Source organism: Hemicordylus capensis, chromosome 14 (assembly GCF_027244095.1).
Source record: "Hemicordylus capensis ecotype Gifberg chromosome 14, rHemCap1.1.pri, whole genome shotgun sequence".
Lineage (NCBI taxonomy): Eukaryota > Metazoa > Chordata > Lepidosauria > Squamata > Cordylidae > Hemicordylus > Hemicordylus capensis.
Window position 1 is genome coordinate 6,298,524 of NC_069670.1, and position 10,878 is coordinate 6,309,401.

Sequence of the window (10,878 nt, forward strand, 5' to 3'; positions counted from 1 at the left end):
ACCAATGACACATTTCAGAGGACATCCAGGAATGACATCTATTCCCCCCACCCCACCCCCGGGGCAGGGCCGGTGCCAGACTATTTTGTGCTCTAGGCAAACACATTGACACTCTACACCCCTCTGAGGTCTGCGCCCTAGGCGGCTGCCTAGTTGGCCGCATGGTAGCACCAGCCCTGCCCCTGGGTTAATCAAAGGCGTACCGAGGGAGTTCGCCCATTCTTCAGGAAGATATGTTAGGAAACGGATGTGATATTTTAAAATGTGTTTGGCTTGGGCTGTGTCTCCAGGTTCCATCCGAGAGCGGGAAAGAGACCGACCGGAGTAGCCTGACCGTCCCGAGCGAGAGAGGAGAGCCGAGTGATGAGGAGGAGGAGGAAGACCCTGAGCTGAAAGAGTGGAGGAGCAGGTACAGAGAAGAGAAGGCCAAGGTCATCCAGCTGGAGCTGCAGCTAGCCCAGAAGGCGAAGGAGTGTGACGGCCTCTCCGAAGGATGCAAGGTGATGAAAGAGCGGGTGTGGGACCAAGTGCAGGAGATCAACCAGCTCCTTCCAGAAGGAGAGGGCACGGACAAGGGCTGGGCAGAGCTGAGCCAGCGGTACAGCCGCGACGCTACCGAGGAAGACTATTACCTCAACCTGTTGGCGGAGCAAGTCCAAGAGCTGAAGAGGAGGAGGACGCTGCAGGAGCAACGGGAGCAGGAGCAGGAGCCCCACGCTGAGGTTGTGACGGCCCAAGAGGTGCGGGAAGAAGAGGCCAAACTGGTGGCAGCCCCGGAAAAGGACATGCAATGGCCAGGGGAAGAGGAAGCCCAGGAAAAACAGGACCGGGAGATGGAGCTGAAACGCCTCCGGGCGGAAGTGGCGGCGGCCCTTGAGGAGAAGGCGAGCGCCGCAAAGAGAGTGCAGGAAATGGAAGGCCACATGGAGAACATGAGGGCTGTCATTGGGGTCTACGAATCCAAGAAGAAGTCCCAGAGCGGGCTGCTGAAGGAGCTCGAGACCCGCGTGGGAGAGCTCGAGGGCGAAAACCAGCAGCTGCGCAGCCTGTTGGCGAAGCATCTGGAGGAAAGCGAGCAAACGGGGAAAGGCGGGAGTGTGTTGTACAAGGAGAAAGTGTCCCAATTCCTCGCAGAGATGGAGGAGGAGTACTCCAGAGTGGCAAAGGACAATTCTTTGGTGAGGGCCGAGAACGAGGCCCTGAAGCAGGAGGCAGAGGAGGCAGTGAAGAGCAAACTCCAGTTCCAGGCAGTGCCCTCGGGAGCGGTCAAGAGGATGGTGTCGGCCTGGAAGAAGGTGGCCACGGACCTGGAGTCTGCCCTGGCACGACTGGAGCAGCTCAACTACTACCTCCTGGAGAAAGCCAGGCCTCTACGGGACACCATTTTGGCCTCTCAGCAAGGAGTCGTGGTCAACGGCGTGAGGCAGAGTGAAAAAGAGAACGGCGTCATCAAGGATGAAGCAAAGCTGCCCGTGGGCGCATCTAAGTGTCTCGAGTGGTTGGAAAAGTCTGAGCCAGGGAAACAGCCGCTGCCCGATGCCGTTGCCGGACAGGTCAAACTTAGGCCGAAGCCTGAGATGGCCGAAAACAGGGCCCGTCCATGTCGTAAGAGCTCCGACCTGGAGAAGGAGGTGTGGGACCTCAAACAGAGCAATGGCAGCCTTGTGCAAGAGCTGGCCCAGCTGAGCAGGGAGAGGGAGAAGCTTCAGCAGGAGCTAAGGGGTTTGTGCCTTCCAAAAGAAGGGTCTCCTCAGGCGGAGGCGAGCAGAAGCTTGGTGGAGGAGCTGAAGCAGACGGTGACCTCCGTGTCCCAACAGCTGGCGGCCGAGAAAGAGGAATCAAAGAAGCTGCATCTGAGGCTGGAGGCCCAGAAGAAGGAGATGGTGGCGGTGAGGGACAGTTTTCTGAAGCAGATGGCGAAGGACCCAGCCAGCTTGGCCAACGAAAACCTTGACAGCTGCATCTTGAGGGAGCTCCACTGGAAGCTGGACAACGTGGTGAAAAAGCAGAACCAGGCCTTACAGCTGGTGTCTGAGATGGAAGAGGAGAACCACGCCATGGAGGCCGACCGGACACACAGTGGCGACCACAATGGCCTTGATCTCCTCACGGCGGATGAAAAGGCCCGTCAAGAGGTTCCTTTCATGGCCTCGGATGTGGTGGGGGTCCACTGGAAAGTCCGGCAGAGGATGGACGAGCTCGAAAAAGGCCTGCGGGAGCTGAAGGAGACCTTAGAAGGGGCTCTGGGCGGAAGAGGAGGAGAAGCGGCCAAGGTGACGGAGCTACTTAACCGACTGGCTTCCAAGATGGCCGAGCTGCGTCACGAGGAGGAGGAAGCCCTCCGGAAGCACGAGAAGGTCCGTGGCATGCTCTCGGCCCGGGCCCAAGCCCTCGGGGAAGAGCTGGCCAGCCTTCAGGAGAAATACACCCAGGCGAGCGGGGAGTCCGCCCGCCACAAAGAAGCCCTTGCCTTGGAGAGGCAGAAGAATGGGAGCCTGCTTGCCGAGGCCGCTGAGCACGAGGAGGAGGCTGAAGAGCTGAGAGGGAAGTCGCAGAGCTTGGCGAACACTGTGGAGAAGCTGAATAAGAAGGTGGAGGAGCTGGGCAAGGCCTGCCAGGACAAGGAAGGGAAGGTAGGGGGCTTTCCAGGGTTTTATCACACATTGGGTGCCAATGTGAGCTAAAAAGCTTGTGTGTGGTCCATGCTTGTGTGTGAGCCACCGAATATCTCATATTAATTAGAGTCAAAAATGAATTTACTTCCCTAGATTATCCTCTGTGAATGATGGTGGTGGAGATTTGATTATGGGAGGGAGGGGCCCTAACTTAGTGGCATAGTTGTCTTGTGCCTGCCAAGGCAATGAAGGGAAGTTAGGAGGATTTCTAGTGCTTCCTCACAGATCTGGGAGAACCAGCATTTCTCTCCAGGCAGAGAAATACTCCATTTCAAAACTAAAGTTCTTACCATTTCTCTACTTGGCCTCCGGATGACACTCCTGGCCAAGGAGCAGTTTCACAGCGCCACCTGCTGGACATCTGCTGACAATTCATGATCAGAATTGAGGTTTTTGAAAATACTTTAAAAGGAGTCTCCAAAAAAACTCATTTTATCACAGAGTGGCAGCAAATGGCCAGCAGATGGCGCTGCGAAATTGCACGGTGGTCAGGGCTGTCTTCTGGACAGTGAGCAGAAAAGCAATAAGAGCTTCCATTTTTAAAACAGAATATTTATCTTTCTGGAAACACTGCCTTGTTCTAACAAGGAAAGGTGGGGTACTAATCGCTAAAATGAAGCCGTTGCAGCAATAATATGATATAATTTGCTTCAGATCAAGAAGCTGCTGAAGGAAACTGAGAAGCTTTCGAGCGAAGTCCTCAACCTGCGCAGTGAACGGGCCCGCCTCCAGCTCCAAAATGAAGTGAGTCCCAAGTGGTATTTTGTGAAGCGCAGGATCACTTCTATACCAGCAGAGGGTGGTTATCCCGAGGGGTGTTCTGCCCCTCTCTTTTCTTTTTTTTAATTTTTCTAGCAAAGTTTAAAGTTTATAGGGGGTTTTTTAAAGCAAAGTTTATAACAGCACCTCTCCTGCCTCCGTTTCACTTGGGTCCTTCAACTATTTTAGGTCGTCCAGAAGAACCATCAAGACATTGTGGCCATCTACAGAACCCACCTGCTCAATGCTGCCCAGGTAAGAATGTCAGAGGAGTTGATTAAAGTTCTCTGCTGCTAGGCTTGATGGTGGGAGAAAGCCCGCCCCCTCCCCAGGAACAGGGAACGGGTGCTGGGGGACCTGGAATCACAGGAACTTGAAGGGAGACGTCTGAATATAAGGATTCCTCACTTAAGAACATACATACATGAGAACAGTCCTGCTGGATGAGGCCCAAGGTCTATCTAGCCCAGCAGCACCCTCTTCCACAGCCTTGGGAAGCCACATGACCAAGAGACGAAGGCCTACCCCCTCTCCTGCCATTGCTCCTCTGCTACTGATATTCGGAGACATCCTGCCTCTGAACACAGAGGTCGCCTAAAGCCATCAGGACTAGTAGCCTCAGACAGACCCCCTGCCCTGCATCAATTTGCCTAAGACCAAATTAAAGCCACCGTGGTTTCAGCACCTTTTGGGAGCAGGGGGCCGGGAACTTTAAGTACCCCCGTGCGGCACCATCATGCACATGGTCAGCAACACCATGAGGACCATGCAAATGGTGCCTGTGCACCACTGCTAGTCTGACTCAATAAGTTCCCTCCAGGCCCAGCACAGAGGCAAGATGCCTCCAAATGCAGGAGAGAGGCCATGCCTTCACCTCTTGCCTGTGGATTTCTCAAAGGCATCTGGTGGGCCACCGTGGGAAACAGGATGTAGGCCCTAAGTGAGGCTGCTCTTTGATAAGCTTGCATTGCTGACAAGTGTTTCCACTTCTGCAAAACAAGAAATAAGCCAGCACTAACACGGCACGCGACTTGCGCATGTTAGCAGTGCAGGCCGCAGTTATGTAGAGAAGGTGTGCAGTTGCCGCAGTGGTATCTTCTTACACTTGTTGTGCACCAGAGTAACATCGCACAACGTGGTGGGCCAGTGACTCACTTGCCACTTCCGCACAAATTCCAACAAGAGATATAACGCGCCATCCACATGATGTTCAAGCATGCCGTGTGAGTCCTTAGCGCCATCTGCTGACCGTCCTTGAAAAAGCCGTGTCTTTTCCACTACGACGTTTCTCCTAACTCCTTTTTCACGTCTTTTTCAAGGACTCTCAGCAGACGGCGCTCAGAAGTTACGCAACATACTTGAAGGTCGTGTGGACGTCCCATTGCCTCTTCTGTTGGATTTTGCACTCATCACCACCTCAAAGAGCCCAAACACTCCTTTTTGCTAAATTAGAATCCCTCATCTGCTGTAACTCAGATATACACTGACATAAAAGAGCGCAGGTAGCTCTGCCTGCTGAGTCACCCTATTGGTCCATCTAGCTCAGCGCACTGGCTGGCAGCAACTGTCCCAGGTTTCAGGCAGGAGACTTTCCCAGCCCTACCTGGAGATGCTGCCAGGGACTGAACCTGGGACCTTCTGCATGCAAGGCAGAGGTGCTACCACTGAACCCATCCCCTCAGGGCAGTGGTTCTTAACGTGGGGTCACATCCACAGATGTTTCTGTATTACGACTCCTAGCATCTCCAGCCACAATTGTTTAGCAGAGAGGACGATTCATGCTCCCTACTGCAAGACCAGCTCTCCTCCCCAAGATAGACAGACAGCTGACTAGTCAGTGCAGGAAGGTCGGAACGTAGGAAGCTGCCTTCTGAGTCAGACCATTGGTCCCTCTAGCTCAGTGTTGTCTGCTCTGACTGGTAGCGGCTCTCCACGGTCCCAGGGATCTCTCAGGGTCCCCAGGGATCTCTCCTCATCCCCTGGAGGTGCTGTCAGGGAGTGAACTTGTAACCCCTACTAACAGAGCAGAGAGACACCTGTAAAGTGGTGGTTCTCTTTTGTTTAGCAGGGGGAGAGCAACTGGCCCTATCCAGCCCCAGCACAGCATCCCTCCAGTGGCTGTTGCTGGAATTGGCCTTATGTTTCTTTTTTAGACTGTGAGCCCATCTTTATGTATTTATTTTTCTGTGAAAACCACTTTGAGAACATTGGTTGAAGAGTGGTATATAAATGTTCACCATAGTAGTAGTTATCCGAGTATGTGGTCCATGGGGGTCAGGAAAGAATTCCCTTTATTCCCTGAGCTTCTGTTTTTCTTCTGATTCCAGTTGATGAACTGGAATCAGAGTTTTTTAAAAAAAGTTTTAGTTTAGTTTTAAGTTTAGTTTAGTTAGTTTAGGTTTAGTTTAGTTTTAAAGTTTTAGTGTAAAAAGTTCCAGTTTAAAAAAAATGGTAGGGGGATGGGAATTCGGCAATTCTGAAATCTGCTCACACCTGTTATAGACTGTACGAGGCGGAACCTCTAAAGCAGGGCTGCGCAACTGTGGCTGGGGATTATGGGAGTTGTAGTCCAAAAACAGCTGGGGAGGGGGACCTAAGTTGAGCAGGCCTGCTCTCAAGGCTGGTCTTTACAAAAACCGCAACGCCTTTGCTGTTGTGATGAGATGCAGATCTCCACCTTAGCCCAAGGATTTTATTTATTCTATTTATTTATTCTATTTATTCTATTTATTTATTTATTTATTTATTTAACATATTTTTCTACCGCCCAAAACTTACGTCTCTGGGTGGTTTACAAGATAAAAACAAAAGTAAAACATTAATTAAAAACAAAGAAATTTAAAACACAACAATTTAAAATTTTAAAACAATATTCTAAAAACAACATTAAAACAATCAAAACAATATCAGTTAAGGATGCCTTACAGTTACACTCTGCCCTGAGTGCTCTGAATGGGGGACATTCCTAAACCCTTTTTCACAATCGGTAACCAGCTCAAGCCCACCTTAAGTGGCACAGCGGGGAAATGCTTGACTAGCAAGTAGAAGGTTGCCGGTTCAAATCCTTGCAGGTACTATATCGGGCAGCAGCGATGTAGGAAGATGCGGAAAGGCATCCTCTCATACTGCGCGGGAGGAGGCAATGGTCAACCCCTCCTGTATTCTACCAAAAGAAAAACCACAGGGCTCTGTGGGTGCCAGGAGTCGAAATCGACTCAACGGCACACTTTACTTTAACCAGCTCAAACCAGACTTACCTTTAGACATGTCAATTCAGATCCATGAAGGAGAAGGAACCTCCAGGTTGGAGGGGAATCCTCAACCCCGGATTAGCCTAAAACCAGCGTGACATCAGAGACACACTGCTCTTAGGCCAATCCCAGTGTCATCACACTTCAGGACCCTGAGTCCAAACAGTTCCTCAGAAGAAAGCAAGGAACTTGACCTCGAATTCTCTTTGTGCAGGGAAGAAGCTTTGTTGTTTTTTTAATACGGGGATTAATTCAGTCTCCCAATCCCTCACCAGCAGCCTGAAGTGGAACAGATTAGAGAGAGAGAGGATCTGGAATTTGTGTTCAAATCCGTTCTGGGTCCCTGCAGCTGAGAACTGCTTAGGGAGAGGATCTCGCATCCCTGATTGGAGGAATGTATTTCTTGATCCAGGGTTTCATGGATGAGGAAGTCCATGCCATGCTGCTGAGGATCTTGAAGACTGATGATGGATGACCGGCAACCTTCCAAGGCCCTTTCCCTCCTTTCCACGTGAGAACATTATTTCATTGTTTCCATCCTGTGCCACACAGGCATAAGCGTAACCTCCATTGCTAGTTCCCAGCAGGCTCTCTCATTGAAGGCACAACCATCAGCCCTAAGAACTGTGTTTAAGGCTAGGGTTCATGGGACAGGTTACGTATTTCCTGACTTCTTCAAGTGGCAGGGACAGTTCTGCAAAGTCAGTGAGAGTGCCCGAGGAGCAATGGTGCCTTTTTGTAATGTGCTCCTCATGTAGAAAGGTACAGAGAGAGCTGGTAGGAGTCAGTCAAGCTCACAGAAGGGGACCATCCGCTCCCCGCAAACCAACAGCACAGCCTTGCAGTTTCTCAGGGCTGCTTCTGGCCAGTTTGCTTCCAAAACGCAGGGACGGTCCTTCTGTGAGGCGGTTGCCTTAGGCAGGAGATCACTGGGGTACCAGCAAGATGCTCTCCTGCCCCCTGCTTTTTTAAAAAGGGGGGGGGAGAAGAAGGGGAGCAGAGTCACACAACTGGGCAGAGGGAGGCAGAATCTGGCACTCTACCTTAGGCCCAGTCACAACCCAGTCAGAACCAGCTCTGTGATCTTGAGCTTCATCACTGCCACCAAGTAGACGTTTGTATTCTTTTTCTGGCTGTGTCTATTGAAACAGCCTTCCTAACCTCTGTTTCTCTCAAAGATAGGTAAGCTGGAAAGGCTTCTAAGCGTGGGGTGGGGCGGGGGGGGGGGCAGGCTAAAGCTTTAAATTCAAAACAAAAAGGCTTTACGTTAAAATAGTTCCATTCAAAACAGTAGTTCTTTTGGAAAATTTAGTCCAAAAAAACAGCAACCATATGAGCCCAAATAAAACAGGAGAAAAACACATCTAATCTAACCTGCACCTAATACTGTGCCCTAGCTCGGAGTCCTTACCAGGAGTCTTCCTATAATCATCTCTAGTCAGCTTCTGTAGAGAGCCTAGCTTTCTCAGCCTCGGGTCCTGCTCTTTCTAACCAGTTCTGATGGTTCAGTTCCCAACTATTCTTTCAGCTGCTTTGAGAGTGATTCAGTTCTTCAGAGAGTTTCAGCTCAACTCTCCCAGTGCTTTCTCAGCTCTAATTTCAGCAGCTCTTCTCAGCTCTTGTCTTCTGGCTCTCCCAAGACTCCAGTTTCCACTGGAACATGCACTCAATTCACCTCTTCAGCCCTCCAGCTTTTCAACTGGACTCCTTTACTTGAACTAACTTCAGCTTTTCAACTCTTCAGCAATCCAGCTTTTCAACGAACATCTTCCACTCTGACTTCAGCTTCAACTCTCTCTCTGCTCCATTATTTTAAAACCGACCCGATCAAACCAAATGCTCTCTTCCCTCCAGAATTTAACCAGTACAACTCTTCTCCTTCCCAAACCAATTTGTAGAACAGGAGCTGTGAACATTTGACCCCTGCACAGCTTCCTCCTCCTTCTTTTTAAACACAGAATATAGGGAGTAAGCAAATACATATTCAATACAGAAACCTGTAATACTAAAAGAGGAACATCAGGCCTCATTCCTTCACAAACCACCAATGCCAAAATCCAAAAGACCTCCCTCACACGCCCACCCAAGCAGGTGATGCAAACTCAGGGACGCTTCCAGTAGCCACCAATCATCAAAGGCCATTAATAAAGATCTTATTGACCACCATCTCATGCTAGGCTATGCAAAAACAAAGGGAAAGAGAGGGATGGCCATTTGCACACCCAAAGAACATGCTCAGAACATCAAAATAAAGACAGTATCCACTGAGCATGCGCAAAGTACGTTTTGTTTCACCGCTCGTAATTGCAGTTAGATTTCACACCTCCTGGTTTAGGGATCAGGGCTTCTAAACTGAAGGAGGAGGATTAGAGGCAAGTTCAGTGTGCCAGGAAGAATTTGGCTGTTCGGTGGAAGAGTGCATGAATCGTAACCAGGAGTTCCCATGCTTCCCCCCTTCCAGGATTCTATTCCACGGCAGACGTCAATACAAGAGGAATGCCGTCCATTTCTTCCCACACCTTTTCTAACATCAAGAAATCCGTTCGCTAGATCACATCCGATCGCTAGAAACCAGCTCGGGTTGGAGATGCAGCTCCTGACGGTATCGACTCTTAGCACCCAAACCCAAATGACCACTAGGGGTAAAGATAGCGAATATGGAGATTCCCTCTCTGACCAGGCTTGCTTTCTCCACTCTGATTCCCCTTTCTTAGAGTGATACTCTCAGGTTTCATTCTCTCAGAGAGACGCACATCTGTACGTTTGATGTATTTCCAAAATAAACTCCTTTATTTAGAACTTTAACTCTATGTCTCCAGGCAGTCTTAATTAGTAGTGCTCTCCTGACTTGTGCGTTTCTGCTGCAGGTGTGGGGTAGATAAGCAAATCTCCAAGCATCTGGAATCAACCGTGTTGCAAAGTTCTACCAGGAGAGGGAGGTCAAAAATTCCACCCTGCAACGGCCCATACTTCTGCAATGCCACAATCCTGGGCTTCGTGTTATTGATGTAAATGTGGTAGCTTGCATATTTTTAATGCAGGATTCTCCCCTACCAACCCTGCTCTTCTTCATATGTTTGGGTGTGTGTGTGTGTGTGTGTGGTTTTTGGTGGGTTTTTTTTTTTTACAAAATTGGGAATTTGAGCTGGGATGGAGAATTGAAGGGAAGGGGGGAAGGGAAGGGAAATCAAGCAGGGAAATTGGTTGTAAGAGAGAGTGGGGGGTGAATCAAGAAGCACCGCCCACCCCAACTTTAATACTTCTGTCAGTGTGGCTATGTTTTTTCACAGAAGGATTGGCCCAAGGACCTGGGTGCTTGAGGCAGAAGAGGCATATGTCTTCCCATCATGAACTTCTTCTTAATATGGGACACACTTCCTGCCTTAAGCGGGGGAGGGGGTGTTCATAGGAACATAGGAAGCTGCCTTCCACTGAGTCAGACCCTTGGTCTATCTAGCTCAGTATTGTCTACACTGACTGGCAGCGGCTTCTCCATGGTTGCAAGCAGGTCTCTTTCTCAGCTCTATCCGAAGATGCAGGAGCAAACTTGGAACCTTCTGCATGCAAGCAGGCAGGTGCTCTTCCCAGAGTGGTCCCCTCCCCTCCCCTAAGGGGAATATCCTACAGTGTTCACACACAGTCTGCCATTCAAATGCAAACCAGGGCAGACCCCGCTGCTTAGCCAAAGGGACAAACCCTGCTTGCTTCCAGGAGACCAGCTCTTCCTCATTGAGTTGGGGAGAAACTAGACCAACTCTCTTGCCCGAAAATAATCTCCCCAAGCCGGATGTTTTTAAGCTCCCTGCTTGGGAACTGGCTTGCATTCTCACACAGAGTGGATTAGTCCCTTGGTTTACATTGCTGCCTGCTATGCTCCTCGCTGGGGACACAGGGACCCCTGATAGTGAAGTTTTCCATATTAACGCCTTCAGAATAAGAGGAGCTGAGAAGGTGTGTGTGTGTGTGTGTGTTGGTTTTTTCAACTTGCTGTTTGGGGCTCTGAGTCTCCCCTGTCCAAATCTAACACCACTAAGCAGTCTTAGTAATGCGGCAGTCCACATCTGCACCCCGCCCCCCGCCCCCAGTATGACTTTTTTATTTGTAAATCAAAGGCATTTCTAATTTGCTTTCCAGGGTTGGGCTAGGTCCACTTTTGTCCTTTATCGACTAGAACACTTATTAGTAAACATGTA

General features: G+C 50.0%; 1 protein-coding gene across 2 annotated transcripts in view; it reads left to right on the forward strand.

The window, feature by feature from the left end:
* Nucleotides 1–9,490, forward strand: part of ANKRD35 (ankyrin repeat domain 35) — a 28,725-nt gene extending 19,235 nt beyond the window's left edge. For both annotated transcript variants that reach the window (XM_053277233.1, XM_053277232.1), the window contains exons 10-14: nucleotides 291–2,633; nucleotides 3,330–3,419; nucleotides 3,624–3,689; nucleotides 7,098–7,196; nucleotides 9,147–9,490. In XM_053277233.1, coding sequence (XP_053133208.1) covers nucleotides 291–2,633; nucleotides 3,330–3,419; nucleotides 3,624–3,689; nucleotides 7,098–7,160 — 2,562 coding nt within the window. In that variant the 3' untranslated portion in view covers nucleotides 7,161–7,196; nucleotides 9,147–9,490. The remainder of the gene's footprint in view (nucleotides 1–290; nucleotides 2,634–3,329; nucleotides 3,420–3,623; nucleotides 3,690–7,097; nucleotides 7,197–9,146) is intronic.
* Nucleotides 9,491–10,878: the final 1,388 nt, after the last annotated feature.